This window comes from Leucoraja erinacea, chromosome 2, assembly GCF_028641065.1.
Source record: "Leucoraja erinacea ecotype New England chromosome 2, Leri_hhj_1, whole genome shotgun sequence".
In the NCBI taxonomy this organism is placed as follows: Eukaryota; Metazoa; Chordata; class Chondrichthyes; order Rajiformes; family Rajidae; genus Leucoraja; species Leucoraja erinaceus.
In genome coordinates, this window is record NC_073378.1 from 80,914,124 (window position 1) to 80,939,382 (window position 25,259).

The 25,259-nt window shown below is 40.0% G+C and overlaps 1 protein-coding gene across 1 annotated transcript in view; it reads left to right on the forward strand.

The window, feature by feature from the left end:
* Positions 1–25,259, forward strand: part of LOC129711549 (adenylate cyclase type 2-like) — a 262,852-nt gene that overhangs the window by 122,398 nt on the left and 115,195 nt on the right. Inside the window, 3 exon segments of the mRNA XM_055659237.1 lie at positions 673–831; positions 11,167–11,209; positions 11,212–11,301. Of these exon segments, the coding sequence (XP_055515212.1) occupies positions 673–831; positions 11,167–11,209; positions 11,212–11,301 (292 nt within the window).

The following is a 25,259-nucleotide window of genomic DNA, read 5'->3' on the forward strand; positions in this document are numbered from 1 at the left end:
GGTCACTTGGTAAAGTGATTTGCATATGAATAAATCATTATAAATTGTTGAAATGCAATGTTTCAAAAAGCCCATTGCTTTCCTAAAGTCTTGACACACAGAAGCAATTTGCATCACAAAGCAGAAACATCAATTTAGTAGAGGTGTTCCAAATTTATTAACATGATTTGCAAAATCAGCATTAGAACAGGGGAGTACATTTAAAGCTCGTTCAAAGTAGATTGTGTTCAGTTACAGGATGGTTTGTAATGGTAAGTAGTTGTGGTCCCATTCCATTAATTAGACCCAATTGAAAAGACAGCAATTGCAGGGAAAGAGTACGGCTTCACTTACAGACCACAGTCATGCTCTGGCAAGCATACTGCACTCAAAGTGAATCAAGCAAAATAAACTGAAGGGTTAATTTTTGGTTGTGAGATTAAGTAAAGCAGGGTATTCACGAGGAAGGTTGAGGAAAGACTGATCAAAACATGGTAGGAAGGAAGCCTACTGATTTGCCACTCACCATTTTCTAGCAGCAGTAACAATGAAAATTCACTCTAAATTTGCCAAACTGGTCTTATAATGGTCTTAAATTGAATTCTGAAATAAATAATTGGGAGTTGATTTTCAAGCTGTTCTCAACCCTATACGAATGTTGTTCATAATGTGTTTCCATCTCTTTTTTCAAAGGAAGGTAAGAGATGCGACCAGTGTTGATATAAACATGCGTGTGGGAGTTCATTCCGGGAACGTCCTATGTGGTGTCATTGGTTTACAGAAATGGCAATATGATGTCTGGTCACACGATGTTACTCTCGCAAATCACATGGAAGCAGGAGGTGTTCCAGGGTAAGCAAGCTTAGAATGGACCACTATATGTAATGTTTTGCATTTAAATTTATCGGATATATTTCCTTATGTCTGTACATATTCTATTTGCTGACTGGTTAGCACGCAACAAAAGCTTTTCACTGTACCTCGGTACACATCACAAAGCACTAAACATTCTAACTGGTTTTTGATTAAATTTATTTGCAAGATTGTCCATTAGAAGGAATATTTCCTTTAAACTGCTTCCCTCATGTAGATTGTCTCAAAAGGAGGATGGTTTGGATGGTAAGGTTGTGGTCCCTACTTTTTATAAATGTAGCTCCTTCGGACAGCAATCATGCATGACACTTCTTTCTTGTGGTGACCACCTTTAATCCAGATTTCTCATGATGGTTTAAAATTGAAGGCGGTAGAACAAGAGAAGATTAAAATATTATTGAGGATGTCAGAGTAGACATTTTTTCAGGTGTGTTGCTGTATTGTAAGAGTGGAGAACGAGTTAGCAAAATATCATGGCTGTAAAGAAAACAGAGACTTCCACCCACTGTGCTGGATGTTGTCGTGATTAAGGCTAACATCAATCTCCTCCATTTCTGAATCTTTCAACCTGCTTTACCATCTATTCTCAACCCCATTACCTCTGACCTCACCCTGTCATCTACTACAATTGTAATTGTAATTGTAATTCAAATTTATTGTCATTGTTTCAATTTGAGACAACGAAATGAATTTCCAAGCTGTTCTCATTAAAAAAAATGTTGTTCAGATTTAATCCATCTCTTTTTTAAAGGAAGGTAAGAGATGCGACCAGTGTTGATATAAACATGCGTGTGGGAGTTCATTCCGGGAACGTCCTATGTGGTGTCATTGGTTTACAGAAATGGCAATATGATGTCTGGTCACACGATGAAAGTCCACGCACATCACATGGAAGCAGGAGGTATCCAGGGTAAGCAAGGTTAGAATGGACCATAGTCCAGTAAGCCTTTGCATTTAAATTTCATCGGATATATTGGGGCCTTCCGACATATTCTATTTGCCGACCCGGTTAGCACGCAACAAAAGCTTTTCACTGTACCTCGGGTACACATGACAATAAACTAAACTGAACTATTTAAGATGAAATTTAACAACCAAGATTGTCCAACACAAGGTCTATTTCCTGCATGCTTCCCTCATGGCTAATTGTCTCAAAAGTAATGAAGCCAGCACATTGTCACTACTTTTTATTCCATGTTGCTCCTTCGGCTTTGCAATCATGATGACACATTTCTTTCTTGTGGGTGACCACCTTTAATCCAGATTTCTCATGATGGTTTAAAATTGAAGGCGGTAGAACAAGAGAAGATTAAAATATTATTGAGGATGTCAGAGTAGACATTTTTTCAGGTGTGTTGCTGTATTGTAAGAGTGGGGGGAGAACGACGCGACTCGAATATATCATGTCCTCAAGAAAACGGAGAAGTACGGTATCCCCCCACCGTGCCCTCTTCCCCCACATAAAAACACCAAAAAAACACAAAAAAATACACTTTTACATAACTAAATAAACAAAAAAAACAAAAAGATACCGGGCTGTTGGTGGAGGCTGCTGGCACCAGCGCCACCGGACTACAATTACCTCCACATAACACCCTTTCTAATTTAATCACATTCAACCTTTCCAATTGCCTCTACCCTCCAAGATCTTCTGGCTTCCTGCACCCCCAACCACCATTATTTCTTTTCAAGCTCCATATTTACGGCTTTGCTGAAATCCACCACTCTACCCACTCCACTCCCCAAGCCAACTCTGAAGAATGGTCCTGATCTGAAATGTCACCTATCCATGTTCTCCAGAGATGCTGACCTACTGAGTTACTCCAGCACTTTGTGTCCTCTTTTTGTAAACCAGCATCATAAGTTTTAAGAAGTAATCCTCTCTCCGATGGGAGATATGTGAGACCCCCCCCCCTCACTGCTCCCCCTCTGTAATTCTTGCTGCTCTTCGACCGTTTTCTGACCCGGACTTGCAACCACAGCCATGTGTATCTCCTCCGTACTTGCCTGAGGTGCCATCTTGTACCACATAGCTTCAAACTTGTTTGAATCTGAAGAAGGGTCCCAACCTAAAATGTTACCTATCCATGTTCTCCTGAGATGCTGCCGGACCCAGTGAGTTTCTCCAGCACTTTGTGTCTTCTTTTGTAAACCAGCATCTGCAGTTCCTGGTGTCTCCTTCATTTCTGCCACTTCTTCCTCCCTTCTTCTCTCTGCTCCCTGGCTGCAGCCTGATGCTACAGGCCTCCTCATTGGATAAATAGCCAGGTTCTTCATTGGATTGACGCAGACTCCCCACCTCCTGGTGAATATCAGGAAAAAAAATTCCAATCATGAAAATGTGTTATGGTCTCCCATTTTATATGATTGTGGAAATTTCTCTACCCAATTAAAAAGTAGGGATCCTTAGATTTGTAATTTCCTGTAACTAAGTAAAGATCAGGAAATGATTTAGTTCAGTTTGGCTGTGACAGACAAAGCTGCAAACTGAATGATTCTGGAAAAATGAAAAGCTTTGTTGTACCTGGATTAAGATAATAAATATAAAAATGTAACTTTCTGACATAACTAGAGAGCAGGGAATGAATTAATGAATGACGGTAACTTTTGCTGTTGGCAGACCCAAAAGAATAGATCTCCTTGGGTTTTGTCAGGATTATTTGAAGGGGAAAATTACAATTTTAGTTCCCCGTTTCACTGCCAGTAGAGATTGAAAAGATATCCAGTTAACAGCTGATAAGTCTTCAGAATTTGTGTGTTCAGGAATGGAGACATGGGAGAGGGGAAGATCAGCATTTGGGGAACAGGGCAGGTGGGTTCTGGGCAGACTAGTTGTCAGGAACAATCTTCATTGGGAATCTGAAAAGATCAGCAGGCAAAAGGGACATCAGTGGCAGGGGCTAGAAAACTTAAACATCAAAAATACCCTGGTGAGAATGTGTCAGGGTGAAGATGAGTGGGAGGACTTGAAAGATTGAATATTGAGATCAGGGAAGATTCGTGGAATTTCCAAAGACATCCAGAATTGGGGACCGCAGAGAGATTTTAGCTCATGACGGAACATTACTAGACTGGTGCAGTGATTTCAAAGGAGAAGGGGGAGAAGGTTGCAGGACTAAGGAATCTGATGGCATTTTTGTTGGTTAGAAAGGGCACCAGGACTGCAAGTATACGAGATTCTGATCAATGGGATGGTTTGCTTAGTTAGTGGAGGCACTGTGGTTTTCCTTGCTGTCAAGAGCTGCTGGGGAAATATTTTCCCTGAGTCATTCTTTGGTTTCTTTCCCCTACCCCCATCCCCCAGCTTTCATGACTAGATTTTCTGTGGCTGACTAGTATTAATTGGGAAGAGATTTGAATCTTGCCGGATCATTAAAATGTTGAAATGAGGAACACACCTTTTGAAAGTGGGTTGTTCACTCCTTCTCCTCTTATTGTCCCACGTTGTTAAAACCTGATGTAAGTTGGTGGGTGGGGGTAAGGTAAGTATAAACCAGCCTTTGTCGTATGGTCATCATCCACCCAATAATGTCCAATGCACTTTTATGTAACAAAACACCTAAAGTCACGAACTTTATACATGTACGGATATATGTTCCATATGTATGACTCGTCACAGAATAGAGGCGTGAGTCATTGGGGTGTTATGCAACAACATTTGGAGAAATAAACAGCAGGCTCCCAATTACAGTTTAAAATATATTGTTATTTAAGCGTATCATTAGGTAAATGTGGAGAGATGGAAAGCACTTAATTAGGACATCCAGTTATTATCCATAATTTGGCTTCCTGTCAAATAATGCATTATGGCAAGTGTTTGCAGAGCCTAATTATCTGATTAATTGTTTATCATAAAATTGTGCTGCATTAAATGTAGAGCCCATATTAATATTTATCTAAAGATGCAGCTGTTCCCTGTAAAGGCTCAAACTCTGAAGTACACAAGTAACAAAATCTTCCAGTTGTAACAATGCCGGTCTTGTTTGCAACAGCCATTACATGTTTCAAGGCCTAGAACTGAAACAAGGCAAGTTTGTTCTGGCATAAAACAAGACTTGTTCCTTGTAGAGGCCCATGCTAAAAAAAAAAGACAAACTAGTTAGGTGCTAGAAATCCAATGTTAAAATTCAGTCAGGTATCATCAAAGCAGAAAGTAAATGTAACTTAACTGTTCAAACCATGACAATTTTTTTCGGAATGATGCACAAACCTAGGGAAATGGGCAGCAAATAAACAGCTGCTCCTTGTCATGTTTTGAAAATGATATGTGGGTTGGCCTGAGAAAATAATACAATGAATGATCTGAGTAAATAAAATGAATGAAGAAACTGGCATGGTTGACATGTAGTTGCAAATAAAATGTACTAGCCTTTGGTGCCTCAGGAAAACATCAAGGTAGAAGAGGAATTCTGAGGAAAGAGGTCAGGGATGGGATAAACTGGTAGGGGTGGGAGGAGCTTCCTGCCAGTTATGGGGATGAAAACTAAGGTATAATGTTGCACTCAAAATGTTTCTTGCTGCAAGAGTGCTTCAGAAATCAAGTCACAGCCTATAATTAAGTTCCAAACCACCATCCACATTTTAAATATGAAGGAAGGAACTGCAGATACCGGTTTAAACTGAAGATAGAAACAAAAAGCTGGAGTAACTCAGCGGGTCAGGCAGCATCTCTGGAGAGAAGGAATGGGTGACGTTTCGGGTTGAGTCCCTGAAAAATTGTCCCACAGAGTTACTCCAGCTTTTTGTATCTATCCAGCATTTAAGCCCTATCGTGCTTGCTTCAGATTATAGACCAGTATACCAAAATAGAACATACTGTAGAACATAGAACAGTACAGCACAGAAACATGGCCTTCGATCTGCTCTGTTTGCATCGACCATGATGCCAATCTAAACTATTTCCATTTGCTTGCAAATGATCCTTATCCCTCTATTCCTTACCTGTTCATATGTCTGTCTAAATACCTCTAAAATGTTGCTATATTTCTGCTTCCACCACCACTCCTGGCAGCGCATACCATGCACCTACCACTCTGTGCGAGAAAAAACTTGCCTCGCAAATCTCATTTTAACTTTTCCCCATCTCACCTTAAATCTGTATCTGTGAAGAAGGGTTTCAGCCCGAAACGTTGCCTATTTCCTTTGCTCCATAGATGCTGATGCACCCGCTGAGTTTCTCCAGCATTTTTGTGTACCTTTAACATTTCCATTCTGGGTAAACAAAAACTCTGACATCTATGCCTATCATAATTTTGCATATGTTATGACATCTATGCCTATCATAATTTTGCATATGCCCCCGAACCTCCATGGTCCAAGCAATCCATATTTGTCCAACCTCTCCTTATTCAGTTTTATACAACTTCTACAGTTCAATCCAGGCAACATCCTGAAGAACTTCTGCACCCTCTCAAAGCCTCCACATCTGTCCTGTCATGCGGTAACCAGAACTGCACACAACATTCCAAATGTATCCTAACCAAACTTTTGTACTGATATGGCTTCCCAACTTTTATACTCAGTGCCCTGACTGATGAAGGCTAGCATGTCATGTGCTTTCTTTATCATCTGCTCGAGTTGCCACTTTTAGGGAGCTGTAGACTTGCACATGAAGATTCCTCTGTCCAATGCTCCAAGAGTCATGCCCTTTACTGTATATTTTATTCTTGCATTTGACCTCCCAAAATGCATCATTTCACACAGTTCCTAATTAAACTTGTAGGAAGGAACTGCAGATGCTGGTTTAAACTGAAGATAGACACAAAAAGCTAGAATAGCTCAGCAGGTCAGAAAGCATCTCTGGAGAACAGGAATAGGTGATGTTTTGGGTTGAGACCCTTCTTCAGTCTGAAGAAAGGTCTCAACCCGAAACGTCACCTATTCCTTTTCTCCAGAGATTCTGCCTGACCCACTTAGTTACTCCAGCTTTTTGAGTCTATCCCAGTTAAACTTCATCTGCCATTTCTTAGCCCAAATTTCCAACTGATCTATATCATTTGACAAGTCTTTCACGATGCAAAACTCCATTAATTTTTGTGTCATCTGCAAATGTACTCAACAGCATACTTTTATTTTCAACCAAATCATTGAGAGAATGTTAGAGACAACAAAGATCCCACTGCTGGTCACAGACTTACAGTTAGAAAAAATCACGGCCCTTTATATTCTGTGACACATCCAATTCTGGATCTAATTCACCATCTCAATGTGGATCCCATGTGACTTCATCTTTGGTGTTAGCTTACCATGTGGGAACCTGTCACATGTTTTACCGAAGTCCATCTAAATAATACGCACTGATCTGGCCTCATCAACCATCTTCATAATTTCCTCAAAAAAATTAATCCAATATGTAGGACAGGACTCTCCTGCACAAAGCCATGCTGCCTATCGCTAAAAGTCCATGCGTTTCCAAATGCGCATAAATCCTGTCCCTATGAATATTCTCTAATAATTACCTCTCAGTGATGGAAGGCTCACCAGCGTATATTATCCCTGTTGTCCTTCTTAAATGCCAGTCTGCTGGCATCTCTCTCATAGCTACAAAGAATACAAAGATCTCTATCAAGGCCCAAACAATCTCTTCCCTTGCTTCCCACAATATCCTGGGACAGACACCATCAGGCCTTGAAGACATCCACCTTAATTATTTTCAAGAGACCCAACATCTTCTAGTTAATATCGATTTGGCTGAGAATATCAACATACCACTCCCTAATCATATCACCATCCATGTCTTTCTCCTTGTTGAATACTAATGTGAAGTACCGGGATGTATTTGCTAATTTCAGTGAGAAGTCTATTACAATGAAATTCCTTAACAAGCACTTCTTCAAATGTTTACAATGCACATGTGTTAATGTTATTCTGAGATATTCTGTTGGCAAGAAATCTGCTCCCAAAAGGGGACGTTGCCAAAATTGTCAAATTGCAGAAGCAGGTGTCCAAATTTGAATTACTGTGATACAAATTAGTTTTAATGTCATCATGTTATAAATTGTGATAGATTACCTTTTGCGCTACATTTTATCACCTGAAAATTATCTCCTGTCGTTCTATTAATAAGCCACAGAATTAATTGAATTTAAAGTTAAATTTAAATTAAATTTAAATCATCCATTATAAAAGCAACTAAGTTATTTATGTTGTTATAAGACCTATTTGAAAGGTTGTCAAAATTACTAATTTTCAAATGCAACAAGATAACTTGAACCAAATGATGATGAAACTTTTTAACCGGTGTTGAAATTATAAGATACGAGACACATTTTGAAAAGAAACTATTATTCATCCTAAAGTCTGTCTCTGGCTATGAACATAATTTTAGCTTGGCACATCCCTTCATTCATTCTGGCCCTGCCAGCATTCAGCTTTCCAATGGCCAGACGCTCTGCCAGATGTGAGCATAAGCTACTGGGCGACACTTACGATAAATTTGCTAAGGATCCATTAGAACTCTTATGTTTATTGTTGCTTCATAAGTTAATAAGATTTGCATTTTCAAATTAAAACTAAACAAAATTAACTGATATTGTCCCCATGCAGACGCTAATATCACACTCATTTGATACTGTCCTTTCAAGTGTTCATGGGTTCAAGAGGAATACATTTAATTCCCATAGATTGTGTACCTCTGTCTGCATTTCTGCATCAACCTTTCCCTCGTAATAGAAAAGCCTTGTTTCTTCTCTCTGGACAACAGGCAGGTTCACACAAACCTTATTTAAATTTAAATTGGTTATTTAAAAAGAGACATGCCAAGTTCTCTGTCTCCTTCCTGTACTCCATCTTGTTCTCAATGTGGTCTCCTGTACTTTGGTGAGACAAAGCATAGACTCATCGACTGTTTTGATGAGCACCAAGGCCTGCTGGATCTCCTGGTTCCTAACCTTTTTAACTCCTCTTCTATTCCCATACTGGCCTTTCTGTCCAGGGCCTCCTCCATCGCCAGTGTGAGGCCACACACAAACTGGAGGAACAACACTCATATTCCGCTTGTGTAGCTAACAACTCAAGGGTATGAACATTGAATTTTCTAATTTTAGGTAACTACATAATGTAACCTCTTCTCCGTTTTCCATCTTCCCCCATATAACATCTCCCTTCTTCTCCCCCATCCCCAATCTTCTTTGCCCAACCTGAACTCACATCTATTTCTTCTTCAACCCACATTCCATCCTCTAGCTTCACAATTTGTAACTCTTCAATCACACCTTTGTCTTACACCTTCTGTGTTTTCATCTCTGGCCTTTAATCAAACATCTGCCTAGCAAGAACACCTCCATGCCAGTATCAATCTATTGCCTGCCAGGCTTTGGCCTGCCGCTCCCCTCCCCTTTTCCAGGTAGCAATCAGTTCAAACTCAAGTACAATAAATAGAGCAAAGGAGAAGATACAGAGTGCAGAATATAGTTCTCAGTACTGTACTACATTGGAATGCATCAGTTCCTTACACAAAGTCCAATGTTCTTAATAGGATAGAGGTGAGTCAGACAGTACCCTAACTTACGGAAGGACTGTTCAGAAACCTGATATCGGAGGGGAAAAGGCTATTCCTGATTCTGGTGTTGCTCACTTTCAAGTTTCTGTACCTTCTGCCGGACAGGTGCAGGGAGTAGAAGAAATAGCTGGTGTGGAAGTCTTTGATTATGTTGGCTGTTTTTCGAAGGCAGTGTGAAGTGTAGATGGAGTCAATGATTGGAAATTTGGTCTATGTGATGGACTTGGCTACATCCTCATCTCTGAGCAATTTCTTGCACAAAGCGATTCCCAAACCAAGCTGTGATAAAACCAGAGAATATGCTTTCAACGTTGCATCTGCAGAGGTTTGTAAGAGTCATTGCAGACACGGCGAATTTCTTCAGTCTCGTCAGGAAATAGAGGTATGCCTTCTTGGCTGTTGCATCATTGATGTTGGGCATAGGTAATATTAACACCAAGGAACTTGAAGCACACAACCATTTTGACATCCGTGACATTGATGTTGACTGGGGTATGTATTCTACCGTGCTTACTGAAGTCAATAACTAGCTCCATCTTACTGACATTGATGGGGAGGTTATTGTCTTGACACCATGTCACTAAGTTCTCTGTCTCCTTCCGGTACTCCATCTTGTCATTGGGTTTTTTAAATCCATTGTTGTTTAAAAAAGGGACAACTCAAGTAATACAGGTTATGAGTTTAATTTCATAACAAAATTAAACAAGAATGTATACAATGATGTTTACACAATAAGGTATAAACAGGGTCAGTAAATTAGCATACATGTATCATTAAATGTTGGATGATAATGAGAATCACCACAATTTTGTGGAAAATATTGATCTCTTTATAAATATAATACTGTTCTTTGATAAAGTAATTTGGGTAATGAATATTGTAGGATCAATTTACTATGAGTTTTGAAGAATAATTTGATGGCATTCATAAATGAGTTGAGCTATAAATGAAATTCATTTATTTGGTGGTAATCCAAGGCAGAATTAGGAAACTGAAAGGGTCAATGCAGAAGCTTAGTATAAAAGCAAGCAAAAGTGTTCCAATCACTGATTTTACAGGCAAGTGTGATAGTTACTTTGAATTGCAGACTTCAAAATTGGGAATTAATATTTTTGGTGATTTTGATCAGTAATCTGTATTTAAAATAGTTTCAGATGTTTTAAATCCACCTTAAATGATGTACATCTTCAATTTGGCAATTCAATTGCAACACTGGGTTATAATCCAATGGAAATGGTTAGCAAACTCTGCCTCATATGAGAGTGCTATGAATAGAAAAAAACATGATAAAACAGAGGGCGAAGATCAGGGTCAGGGATGACATCAGCATTGAAATCTCAAGAGTATGTTGTCAGCTGTTGTGATCATTTACCAGGACAGCTGATGAACAAAGACCCTCTTCCTTCTCTCTTTCTTCAAGTTCTATAACTTCACCTTGCTTCAATTGTCATCCATAATTCTATGGGATGGAAGATTGCAAGCTTCACGTGGTCCACCCTGTTCCAACAAATGCAATCAACCCGGCATGCATAATCAAATAAGATCAAATAGAACAAGTTGTCCTACAAATTTAGGCTTAAGCAAGAAGAAGAACAATTCTGTTACTTCTTGAACATAAAATGTAGAATTGAACTTTGTCCAATTATCATTGAATAAGATAATAATACCTAAAAAATTGAATGAATGATTGTGATCTGCGCATGTTCAGTCACTAAGTTTGAACTACAATGCTGTTTTTGCTTCTTAGCATTTACTTTTTGTATGCTATGGAATGTTACAATTTTTTAAAACTCTCTTATTTTTGATTGTGCTAGTCGTGTGCATATCACATCAATCACAATGGAGCACTTGAACGGTGTGTTTATAAAGTGGAGGAAGGTGATGGACATATCAGAGATCCCTACCTAAAGGAACATAACATCAGGACCCACCTGGTGATTAATCCAAAGGTAGGTATTAATTGGTTAACCTCCTCTCCTCTTTGAAGTGCAAATCTTTAAATTGGCAGCATGCAAACTGTGAATTTGGATCGTGCATGACTACAAATGTCATACAATGAAGTTACACAACACAGAAACAGGCATTTCAGCCCAAAATATCTATGCCGAGTAAGATGCTTACCTGAGCTAGTCTAATTAGCCCGCGTTTGGCCAATATCTCATTAAAATATTCCTGTCCACGTACCTTTCTAAATGTCTTTTAAATGTTGTATTTGTTTAGTTTAGTTTAGTTTATTGTACTGAGATGCAGTGAAAAGGGTTTGTTTGTGAACCATTCAGTCAAAGAAAAGACTATACATGAATACAATCACGCCATCCGCAGTACATAGGTAAAGGGTACAACATTTAGTGCAACATTAGTATAACATTGAAGCTTGATATAGTCAGTTTAGATAGAGAGTTCAAATGTTTCCAATGAGTTAGATGGGAGGTCAGGACCACACTATAGCCGATGACAGGACCATTCACTTGCCTGATAACAGCTGGGAAGAAATGTTCCTGAGTCTGGAGGCATGCAATTTCAAACTTCTGAACTAATGGGAGAGAGGAGAAGAGGGTGAGACTGGTTCTTGGTTATTGGCTTGCTGAGCCAATGCTCGCACCTCCACCACTTCTCTGGCAGCTCGTTCAAATACTCACTACCCTCTCTGTGGAAAAAGTTGCCCTTTAGGTCCCCTTTAAATCTTTCTAATGCCATCAAAATGAGGTTGTTCATGGTATTGTTGCCTCTTTGATGAATAACCTCTCTGTCAAGTTGCCAATTTTTGTCAGAAACTGGATGCTGCTAGTAATTCGAAGTTACATTTTGAGTGTGATTATTTTATTTTTTCATAATTCCATTCAAGAGCAAGCCTATTCAACCAATCATATTGATGAATGATCACCAAGGACATTGAGTCTAAATCAGGAAATATAAAGCAGAAAACATCAATTACATTTAATGAACAGCAATGAATATGGAGAGTACAGATGAAACTAGAGGAGAGAAACAAATTAGTTTTAATTATTAAATCTATATTAATTTAGTTCTAAAGTTTTGAGATTCCAGACTTACAAAGTTACATTTTCAACATTAATCATAACAGCACAACATTATCAACTTATTCATACTGAGGAATATGAATACTTTATTGTCACATGTGACTAGACACAGTGAGATTCTTTGCTTGCATACACAATGTATTATGCAAATAGCAGCCACTTACGGCACAGACAAAGTTACAAAGCACGCTGGCTCCTGCCCCCCCCCAAACAGTTCCCCCACACCGGGTGATGTTCATTGGTCTTTCATAGGTATTAGACCTAACTTTTTCACCCATGTTTTCATTCAGTTTTTCAATGAGGATTTCACAGTCAGAGTAACACAGCGTAGAAATAGGCCCTTCAGCCCAACTTGCTCACACCAACCAACATGTCCCAGCAACACGTCCCACCTGCCCACATTTGGCACATATCCCTTCAAACCTGTCCTATCCATGTACCTGTCAAACTGTTTCTTAAACGTTGGGATAGTCCCTGCCTCAACTACTTCTTCTGGCAGCTTGTTCCATACACCCACCAACCTTTATGTGAAAAAGTTACCCCTCAGATTCATTTTCCCCCTCACCTCAAACCTGTGTTCTCTGGTCCTTGCTTCACCTACTATGGGCAAGAGACTCTGAACATCGACCCGATCTATCCCTCTCATAATTTTATACATCTCTAAAAGATCACCCCTCATCCTCCTGCACTCCAAGAAATAGAGCTCCAGCCTACACAACCTTTCCTTGTAGCTCAGCCACTCTCTCATTCTAGACAAAGCTGCACAATACATTCATAGAAACATAGAAAATAGGTGCAGGAGTAGGCCATTCGGCCCTTCGAGCCTGCACCGCCATTCAATATGATCATGGCTGATCATCTAACTCAGTATCTTATACCTGCCTTCTCTCCATACCCCCTGATCCCTTTAGCCACAAGGGCCACATCTAACTCCCTCTTAAATATACCCAATGAACTGGCCTCAACTACCCTCTGTATCATTATCTTTTCCACTGTAAATGGGCCTTGAAAACAAATTCTGGTTATATAACTTAGAATTTACTTTTTGTCACAAATATCAATTTAATTTTCACTTATTTTGAGTGTAAATCTAAAAATTAAACTTCATTCTGCATTCAGTTGCTCTCTAATTATTGTGGATTTTACCCTTAAATCAGAAACATGAGGGAAATCAATAATTCAAATATCTTTGAAAGGTCTTGCGGAGAAATTTGCTAGTATGGGGAATTTTAACTCCCTTTGATTGATTTTGTCCTAGTTAACCAAATATGGAGAGTTTGGATACATACATTTTATTGCTGAAATTCTGCTGAAAATGAACAAATTAAAATCATAATGCATATTATTGTGAGTTCAGAAATACTCTGCACCTCATAGTAATCAGTTGATAATTTATTTTCTTGACCAGTGTATAAACTACTTCTTGACTAACCCTTGATGAAACCCCTGCCTGTGGTCAGTATCTGACCATAACAAAGCATCTATTTGATTCAATCAATTTTGCATCCCTCCAAAGCTCATCTGTAGTTAAGAGACCTTTTAATAGTAACTGCATTTCTTCCACTGACCAATTGCATTCACTAACCTATAACCTCTTCCTATATTTCTGCTGTTTAATTGCTTCAATAACTCCATGGTACTTTTATTTCTTTACATGCTGCAGCTTTTCCATAGCCTATTCCTCTGGCGCCAATAAATCAATATTTTCTATATCGCAATTTGCATTATCTCCACTGACATACTGTATGCTGTAGTCAAGTGAACATTGCTGTGAGCTGTTGTTTCTTATTTCTGTGCCTGCCAGCTCAACTATATAAAGTATGTCTAATTAGTTTAATGGGGCATGGACATTGTTCTGTACTGCATGTTTTATATCGTGCATCATTGTGCTGATTGCCTTGAAATACTGCTCCAAAAATGTTCTGTGATCCTACATTTCCAATTTCAGGTAAATTTCTCTGTGTCTCAAAATAGAATAATTGATCACAAAAGCTGTTGTTTAAATCACAACTGCGTTAAAAGAGCCTTGGTCCTCACTGACAGAACTAACCAACTGAGCTTCACTAGTACTGATTTGGGTACCACATATAAAGTTACTGAGGCAGCTGTGGGTGGGAAATGGACAGAGTTGAACATTCTTCCAACCTGAAACATCTACTGTTCCTTTCCGTCCACAGATGCTGTCTAACCCACTGAGTTTCTCCAACAGTTTTGTATTTTTGCTCAAGTTTCCAGCATCAGTAGTTTATTGTGTCTGTTTCTACCACCTGTCAGGCAGCAAGTTGCAGAATTCATTGAAGAATATAATTTTTCCAGTTCCTTTATAGTCGTCCTTCTAACTTGATAAGATGATAGAATGTGATATAAAAATTGAAAGTGTTACTAGTTCAATATGAAACCAGAATGTTGATTGGGATATTACAGTAAAAGGTACAGAGGGATCAAGGAGTGCAGGTACATAGTTATTTGAAAGTGGCATCACAGGTTGATAGGGTGGTCAAGAAGGCTTTAGGTACATTGGCCTTCATCAGTCATAGTATTGAATATAGAAGTTGGGAGGGCATCCTACAGTTGTACAAGGCATTAGTGAAGCCCATTTAAAGTATTGTGTTCAATTTTGATCACCCTGTTATAGGAAAGATATTGTTAAGCTGGTAAGGGTGCAGTGAAGATTTACAATGCTGTTGCCAGGACTCGAGGGCCTGAGCTATAGGGAGCAGGCTAGGGCTTAACTCCTTGGAGTACAGGAGGATGAGATCTTATTGAGGTGTATAAGATCATGAAAGGAATAGATAGAATAAATGCACTTTTTCCCAGAGTAATGAATTCAAGAGCCAGTTTTAAGGTGAGGGGGGGGGGGGGAGATTTAACAGGAATTTGAAGGGCAACCTTTTTTACATAAAGTGTGGTAAGTATATGGAACAAGCTGTCGGAGGAGGTAGTTCAAACAGGTACAATCACATTGTTTAAGAAACATTTGGACATGTAAATAGATAGGATACGTTCAGAGGGATATGGGCCAAATGCATGCAGGTAGGATAAGTGTAGATGTGGCATGTTGTTCGGCGTTGGCAAGTTGGGCCGAAGAGCCTATTTCCATGCTGTATGACTATGATTCTAAAATTCCATGAAGAATCTCCGATTCCTGAATGATTGCAAGTTTTATTGGCTTTACTCACTAGCCCCCGCTTCCATGCTATAGAAACATAGAGCATAGGTGCAGGAGTAGGCCATTCGGCCCTTCGAGCCTGCACCGCCATTCAATATGATCATGGCTGATCATCCAACTCAGTATCCTGTACCTGCCTGCTCTCCATACCCCCTGACCCCTTTGGCCACATCTAACTCCCTCTTAAATAAAGCCAATGAACTGGCCTCAACTACCTTCGGTGGCAGAGAGTTCCAGACTCTATGACTCTATAAGCTATTCTTGAACCTGGTTTGACATGGTTTTAAGAGTCCTGTACCCTCTTCCCAATGATAGTAGCAACATGAGAGTGAGAGGTTGGTGTGGTTCTTTGGTAATGTTGGCTGCCTTTTTGAGGCAGCGGCTCTTATAGATAACTTTGATGGTGGGGAGGTCAATACTATGATGAAGCAGGCAGTGTCAACCACTCTCCGCAGCCTCATTCATTCATGGCCATTTGATTTGCTGAAACAGGTCGCAATGCAAGCAGTCAGTTTGCCCCCTACCATATGCCTGCAGAAGCTCGGTAGAGTATTCACCGATATACCAAACCTCCTTAGTTTTTTTGCCAAAGGCAAAATGGGTGTGCTTCCAAGTGTGGCATAGGGAAAAGAAAAGGAAAAAGGGGGGAGAGGAGGGACATTGGGAAGAGGAGATAGGGGGGATTTGATTAAGTAAAATTGGCGAATTCATTGTTCATACCAATAGCTTGTATGCTACCCAAGCAAAACTTTCAATTTACATATGGCCTCACTCTGGCAATGGAGGAGGCCCAGAACAGAAAGGTCAATGTGGGAATAGGAAATGGTTTTGAAACAGAAGCAGACCTATTCATGTCGAAGAGCAGAACAGTTTTGATGAAATTAATAGTGCTCTCCTGTTCCTTTCTCTTACATTTTTATGATATTATTTGACTCTTCACGCACGCACGCGCACACACACACCTTTGAAAAGAAAAGGGGGAATGAAGGGTCCATAAGCAATTACATCGAACCTCGTTTAGTTCAGTTAATCTTGGGGATTCATTAACGTGATGAGTAAGATATGAAAGACCAAGTATCTTCCAGATACAAGCTGCTGTAATTGTTCAATTACCTTGAGATTCTGGTACCTTTTCCTGGGATAATTGGATTTTGTTGAGGGATTTAGTAAGCATCAGGTCAAATTAAAAAAAACTACTTAAGAGAATGCAGTGTTGCCTTATAGTTTATTTGCAATGTATGCTCTTTCAGAAAGCATTCAATAAGGTCCCACATAGGAGATTAGTGTGCAACATTAGGGCACATGGTATTGGGGGTAGAGTGTTGAAATGGATAGAAAAGTGGTTGGCAGACATGAAACAAAGAATAGGGATTAACGGGTCCCTTTCAAAATGGCAGGCAGTGACTAGTGGGGTACCGCAAGGCTCGGTGCTGGGACTGCAGCTATTTACAATAAACATCAATGATTTGGATGAAGGGATTCAAAGTAACATTAGCAAATTTGTAGATGACAGAAAGCTGGGTGGCAGTGTGAACTGTGAGGAGGATGCTGTGAGAATGCAGGGTGACTTGGACAGGTTGGGGGAGTGGGCAGATGCGTGGCAGATGAAGTTTAATGTGGATAAACGTGAGGTTATCCACTTTGGTATCAAAAACAGGAAGACAGATTACTATCTAAATGGCATCAAGTTGGGAAAAGGGGAAGTACAACGGGATCTGGGGGTCCTTGTTCATCAGTCTAAGAAAGTAATCATGTAGGTACAGCAGGCAGTGAAGAAAGCGAATGGCCTTTAGAACAAGAGGAGTCGAGTATAGGAACAAACAGGTCCTTCTGCAGTTTACATGGTCCTTGTGAGACCACACCTGGTCTTGTGTGCAGTTTTGGTCCCCTAATTTGAGCAAGGACATTCTTGCTATTGAGGGAGTGCAGCATAGGTTTACAAGGTTAATTCCCGGGATGGCGGGACTGTCATATGCTGAGAGAATGGAGCGGCTGGGCTTGTACACTCTGGAGTTTAGAAGGATGAGAGGGGATCTTATTGAAACATATAAGATTGATAAGGGTTTGGACACGCTAGAGGTAAGAAACATGTTCCCGATGTTGGTGGAGTCCAGAACCAGGGGCCACAGTTTAAGAATAAGAGGCAAGCCATTTAGAATGGAGACGAGGAAATACTTTTTCTGACAGAGAGTTGTGAGTCTGTGGAATTCTCTGCCGCAGAGGGCGGTGGAGGCCGGTTCTCCGGATACTTTCAAGAGAGAGCTGGATAGGGCTCTTAAAGATAGTGAAATCAGGGGATATGGGGAGAAGGCAGGAACGGGGTACTGATGGGGGATGATCAGCCATGATCACATTGAATGGCGGTGCTGGCTCGAAGGGCCGAATGGCCTACTCCTGCACCTATTGTCTATTGTCTATTGTTGTGTTTAAAAAAAAGACACAAAGAGCTTGGATGGATCAGCGGGTTGGGCGACGTCTCTGGGAACATTCGGGTTGGGACCCTTCTTCAGTCTCATCTATTTTTTTATAAACCAGCATCTCCAGTTCCTTGGATCTTTGTAATCAGCAACTTGCACTCCCTGTTAGTTAGAGAAGTCAAGGGTTCCTTTGCTGATATTCCTCAAAATATCATTTGCTTGACATTCAGTTGCTGGCAGGTAAATGCAACTATGGCCAAAACAAGGGACACAGTGGTGCAGCTGGTAAAGCTGCTGCCTCACAGCGCCAGAGACCTGGGTTCGATCCTGACCTGAGGTGCTGTGCTTGTGTGGAGGTTGCACATTCTCCCTGTAACAGTGTGGGTACTCTCTGAGTGCTCCAGTTTCCTCCCATAACCCAAAAATGTGTTGGTTTGTAGGTTAATGGGCTCTATAAACTGCCCCAATGTGTCGGGAGTGGATGCAAAAGTTGGATAACATAGAACGCTTGCGAACGGGTGATCGATTATCAGTATGTACTCGGGAGGCTGAAAGGCCTGTTTCCATGCTGTAATCTCAAAAATCTCAAAAAACTAAATAGTTTCACGGATTAAGAAAATGTGACATCAGTCTTTAAGAAAGGAATGAGGGAGAAAATGGACAATAATTGACAAGTTGGCCTGAAATCAGTAAGAGGGTAAATGCTGGAATCTATAAGAAAATAGTTGTGCTGTAGCAGTAAAAGGATACTTTGAAACTAACAATGGAAGAATGCAGAGCAAATCTGAATTAATGAAAGGAAAACCTTGAAAAATATGTCATCACAATGGGAAGGATTGATTCACCCTAATGTTTTTCCTGACTGGGTAGTCTGCAATCAGCTGTCACATTGTCAAAATAAGAATTCAGCCATCCATGACAGAATGGCTATCATCTATGAAATTTCAACCCAAATAGTTTTGGAGCTTCATTCACAAAGTAATCACAAGAGAGATATTAAGGGAATAGAGATACATCAAATTAGTATAGTAAAACGATGCTAACATTAAAACAAATAACCAGCCAAGAATGTATTCAATTATAGAGCGGGTGTGAGTGGAGGACCAACCTCTTCCTGCATTATTTTCCTGTTAAATTTATGCCTCCTTCGAGGAGAATAAGTCTTAAATGTTTACTCTCTCTGGGCAGCACAATTTTTATGCACCTCTATTGAATTTCCACTCAGGTCTACTTCACCCTAAAGAAAACAATACTGGTCTTGACAGCATCTTCTCATAACTAAACTTTCTATCCGTTAGAAATCTTGGCTGTGCCCTCTCCGTTACTATTGCATCTTCCTTGTAGTGCAATGTCCAGAAATGTGCATACTGACCTAACTTATTAAATAACTTTCCTGATCTTGTAATCTATGTCTCACACAATAAAGAAAATGTAATGTGTGCCAACCTTCCACCTTAATAACCATATAACCATATAACAATTTACAGCACGGAAACAGGCCATCTCGACCCTTCTAGTCCGCGCCGAACACATATTCTCCCCTAGCCCCATATACCTGCGCTCAGACCATAACCTTCCATTCCCTTCCCGTCCATATAACTATCCAATTTATTTTTAAATGATAAAAACGAACCTGCCTCCACCACCTTCACTGGAAGCTCATTCCACACAGCCACCACTCTTTGAGTAAAGAAGTTCCCCCTCATGTTACCCCTAACCTTATCTGCCTCCCCTGCTACCTTCAATGATTGGGGACGTGAGGGGTGGGCGTGGTTGGACATATTCCTGCAAATATCCCTCTATGCCTCTATACTCTGTGCCTGGTATCTCACTATTTATTATCTATTTCCTGTCTTATTTGCCCTGCATAAATTATTTCTCTGCAGTTAATTCAACTTTCTACATCTGCCTGTCTGACCAGTCCATCAATATCTTCCAAGCCTACAGTTTTCTTCCTAATTATCAACCAAACAACCAGTTGGGTTGATAATTGGTTGCAAATATGTCATTTATTGCTCCGATATTTAATTCAACGTCATTGATACATAACGTGAAAAGCAAATGGCCTGGTACTTAGTTCTGTAGCGCTTCAATATAACCAGCCTTCCAATTATTGAACCCCCTCTTGACCATTATCTTAATGGTGCCTGTGACTGAGCCAGTTTTGGATGGAAGTTGCCAGACCCTTGAATCCTACGAGTTAATCTTTGCAGGCCAATCTATCATATTTGTCTTGTTAAAATCCATAAAATTCATTTCAACTATACCAAAGCTTCATCACCCTCCATGTTACATCATTTAAAATTGTAATCATTAATCAAGCGTAATGAGCATTAATATATGCAAACTGCCTCTGATTAATCTGAGCTGTTATCAATAAAATTTATGCCATCTTTCAGAATTTATTTCAATAATTTGCCTGCCATTAACACTGAATTCAATACACTTTAAATACTTGGTACATCCTATTTTTCCTTTCTAAACAACATTAATCCATCATTGATTGGATCCATCATAATCCATCCACCATCCATGACTGCAGGCAACATAATTTTGTTCATAATTTCGTTCAGACCGAAAGGTCTGAATGACAATAAAGGAATCTAATCTAATCTAATCATGAATGTTCCATTCTTTTGGCACATCTTCTGAAGCCATAGTAGCCATTTGTATTAATTGCTGCATGTTGATGGGATACAGATCATTCAGGGCTTGCAATTCATCTACTTTCAAATATGTTAATTAATTTAATATTTTCTCCCACAGTGCTTAATCACTTTTATTCATGGAGCCATCCTTCTCTGAAGTCCGCATCATAGCCATCGTTGCCTAAGAAGGCACTAAGTTTTTATTAACATTCTCGCCTGTGTCGGCTGCCTCCACATGGATGCTATCTATTTAGTCTCTAAAACACTGACTATTACTTTTGTTCATGACATTTTTTTGCTATTGACATCTATATTACTAAAAGTCTGATCTTGACCACTTCCTGGTGTTCTGTATAGTGATTTTAGAAAAAACGCTGCCACTTATGGCTGTGAGTTTTGGCCATCTTACTCACCGTCCCCCTCCGCTGCGCAGGACAAGAGGATTTTTCCCATCGATGAAAAATAAAAGAGTTATTCGTGTTTTAAAAATGTTGAGATTCTCTCTCCTGAAGGCCACGCCCCTTCCGGAGAGACTTTAAAACCCGGAAGTGTTGAGTGCCTCAGTCAAACTGCAAGATGGGGGAGCGAGTGGGTCACGTCTCTCAGTCTGAACTGTGAATAGTTTTACTGACCTGTCAGTGCCCTTAATGTGGTTTGAAAATATAATTTGGAAATGCTAAAGCTGTGTTGCCTCTGGTTTGGAAATGCTAAAGCTGTGTTGCCTCTGGTTTGGAAATGCTAAAGCTGTGTTGCCTCTGGTTTGGAAATGCTAAAGCTGTGTGCCTTTGGTTTAGAAATGCTAAAGCTGTGTGCCTTTGGTTTGGAAATGCTAAAGCTTTGTTGCCTTTGGTTTGGAAATGCTAAAGCTGTGTTGCCTGATTAAAGTTGCCTTGCCTAATTAAAGTTGCCTTCTATCTAAATAAAAGTCTAATCTTGACCACTTCCTGTTTGCGCTTTATATTGATTTTAGAAAAAACGCTACCACGTACGGCTGTGATCTTTGGCCATCTTACTCAGAGTTCCCTCCGCTCATTAGGTGCCAAGGATTTTTCCCATCGATTAAAATTAAAAGAGTTATTAGTGTTTAAAAAATGTTGAGATTCTCTCTCCTGTCAATCACGCCATGAAGGCCACGCCCCTTCTGGTGGGAGGGGAGGGACTATAAAACCCAGAAGTGTGGGCGTGGCTCAGTCTCTGTAAGATGGAGGAGGGAGCGGTCACGACTCACTGTCTTTGGTGGCCTTGCACCCTGCTTGAAGTGGTAAGAAACTGTACTTGAATTTGGTGGCCTTGCACCCTGCTTGAAATGGAATTTCAAGGAATAGCCTTGAGTTAACTGCCAGCCCACCAGCCGTGAGTGAGTGAGCTGCCAGCACAACAGGCTTGAGTGACTGAGCCACCAGCCCAAGAATCCATTCAGACCACAATGTCCATACTAACCCTCTGGAAAACAGTCCCTTCAACCCACAACACCCATATTAGCGCTCCATAAAGCCCATCCCCCCCCCACTGGCTACCAATATTGGAATTGGTGGAGAGGTGGAATATTGCGTTGGGGGACCAGCCCTCCCGTGTGATGCTGGGACCCAACGGGTCCCACTTAGTATAGTAGTTATTAAATGCCTCTCACGCAAACATTTATTTCAGAGATTTTCTGCTCTTGGTCAGTGCTTCTTGAGTGAATATTTCTAGCATATAACCATATAACCATATACCATATAACAATTACAGCACGGAAACAGGCCATCTCGACCCTTCTAGTCCGTGCCGAACACATAATCTCCCCTAGTCCCATGTACCTGCACTCAGACCATAACCCTCCATTCCCTTCCCGTCCATATAACTATCCAATTTATTTTTAAATGATAAAAACGAACCTGCCTCCACCACCTTCACTGGTAGCTCATTCCACACAGCTACCACTCTCTGAGTAAAGAAGTTCCCCCTCATGTTACCCCTAAACATCTGTCCCTTAATTCTCAAGTCATGTCCCCTTGTTTGAATCTTCCCTACTCTCAGTGGGAAAAGCTTTTCCACGTCAAAAAGCTTTTCCATGTCAAAAAGCTTTTCCACGTTTTCCACATATAATTTCTATTTCTGATTATCAACAATTACTGCATGTTGCTTTTGTACAATTTTATGCTATCTTTTTACTCACTCAATTCCCCTGGCAATTTCACTCCTGCACTTTCAATACTCTTCTAACCTTTCTGCAGTGGTATCTGAGTTCTCATTACATCCATTCCCATCCTGTTCGTTATAAAAATCTCGGGGATCTCCAAGTTTAAAACCCTTAAACGTTCTTTCCTTGTGGGAACATATTTTCTGTGTGCACATGGCATCTCCTCCATGAACGTTTACTTTTCTCCGACTCGTCAGTTTTATTTTTGCGTATCCGTGAAATTTGCCTACATATTTGCTTGTACTTTTTGATTCTTTATTTCAAATTCTGTGGCCATGTTTGTTCATCCTTCCCATATCACCCCATCATACAGCTGATTTTTTAAAAAATAAACAAAACTAAGATCCCTTTATTTTTCATCCATTTCTATCTGAAAACTCTCTCACCAGAAATACTGAACTCTCCTTCATGGACATATAAATCCATTGCTCTGCCATTCGAGAGTTTGTGCATTGATATGTGTATCATTGAACGCTGCAAAAGTCCTTTGCATTCCTTTTTCTAGATTTAGTCATCTTTACTTTTCACCTCAGTAACAACTTCCCAGTCTTTCATTTCCAACTTTTCCCTTTTCATTTATGGATCCCTCCAAACTAATTTAAACACTCCCCAATAGTCAAGCCAATTCAAGTCAAGCCAAATGTATTGTCGTATGCACAGGTACGGTTAGGTACTGCACAATGAAAATCTTGCTTACAGCAGCATCACAGGCACAAAGACTCAACTAATCAGGAATAAAGTAGATCCCTGCCTTGTTGATGACTTGGAAATATCCAACCTTCGCCAGATCCAGTCCAAATACTCCAACAATGTGCAACATCTCTCTTCACTATCTCCTCCAGAACCAATTCATGAACGCTATCCTTAAATTTCTGTACTTGCTACCAGGAGTAACCCAAAGATTATTACTTCTGAAATATTGTTCTTGTTAATCTTCTTTTCAGCTCCCTGAAGTCTGTCTGCAGTAATTCGTGCTTCTTTTTATCTATATCTGTGATACAATGTGGATCAGAACCTTGTCCTGAACAAATCTAACTGCATTATAATTAATTGTAAAGAGCTTGGTGGATGTGACCAGACTAGGAAAACACAATTCTTGGTGCAGTAGCTCCTTTTGTTTGTTCTGGAGGAGCTTTTTTGATCCAATATTGTTGGCATCCCAAAGGGACTGAGGTGCTCAGTGGTAGCAACATGGGGCTCATAGACTGGGGAATGTGATCAATGATCACATGATGAGAGGTAGTTGATGGTCAGGTTAGGTCAATACATCGATCGGGGGTGAATGGGGTGCTTGTTCTGCTGGGGCCTGTTGCTGTGCGAATAGCCAAAGGAGAACCAGGTAAGCACTACTCTTAAAGCAAACCAATCCAAGCCTGGTTCATAATGCCAACCTGAAACCTGTTCAGTCTGGCCCTCTTTGTAATTCGAGACTCATAGGTATTGATGAGACATTGCTTCTGCAACTGTGCACCAAGACTGAAATTTACCCGGAGGAGGCCTTGTGTCATTGGATGTTATTGTGCATGCTAAGGACCCTCCTTTCTGGATTAAACCACCAAAATCACAACTCAGAATAAATATCATAGGATTGGATACAACTGCCAAATAACCCCCAATTTTCAACTACATGTCATTTTGCATTGAAATTTGATCATTTATCAACAAAAACATGAATATTTGGCATTTCTGCAGCAAAATGATGCTGTGGGTCAATGTTGGCGCTTCACCTTGTTGGCTGGAGTGGAGCCTGGTGACCTCGTGATGTGGACATACCAAAGTGTGGTCTACTTTAAACAGGAGGAAGCCTTTGGTGCAACATGAAACCATGCTGACCATTTCAGTGAGGCTAAGGAATTGTATCCACTCGTGGTCCTTAATCAGGTATAGCTAGTACATGTTATGATGGTACATGTTGTTACAGCATTCTGGCATCTTTAAAAAATTAAATGTCACTATCTTGTTTTCCGAAACATGACATGAATTCTTATTAATCTTGTGTACCAGCGACATTTTTGTCAAAGGTACTGGGTATAACCAAAGATAGACTCAAAGTTCTGGAGTAACGCAGCGGGTCAGGCAGCATCTCTGAAGAAAAAGGAAATAACCAATTGGAAAGTACAAGCTGTTGAACCTAGGAGTTTAGAAGCGAAATTAACTGAAATTGCTGAAGCACATTCATTTGATAATGGTTAAACCTTCTAACTATATTACCTTGTTTGCATGGTTATGCCTTCTTATTTCTGTGATAACATCACAATTGGGTAAATCTTTCCAATCTTCACTAAGTTAAAAGATTTGCAGTAACAATCCTTGTGTATGTATACATCAAAACCCGCAAATGTTAGTGAATATTGTAATTGTTTTATTTTAGATGCATTGTTAATATGGGTCAGATCTTAAGAGATCACTTTAAATTTCTACCACTGATATGTACGTTTTAATCCAAGATA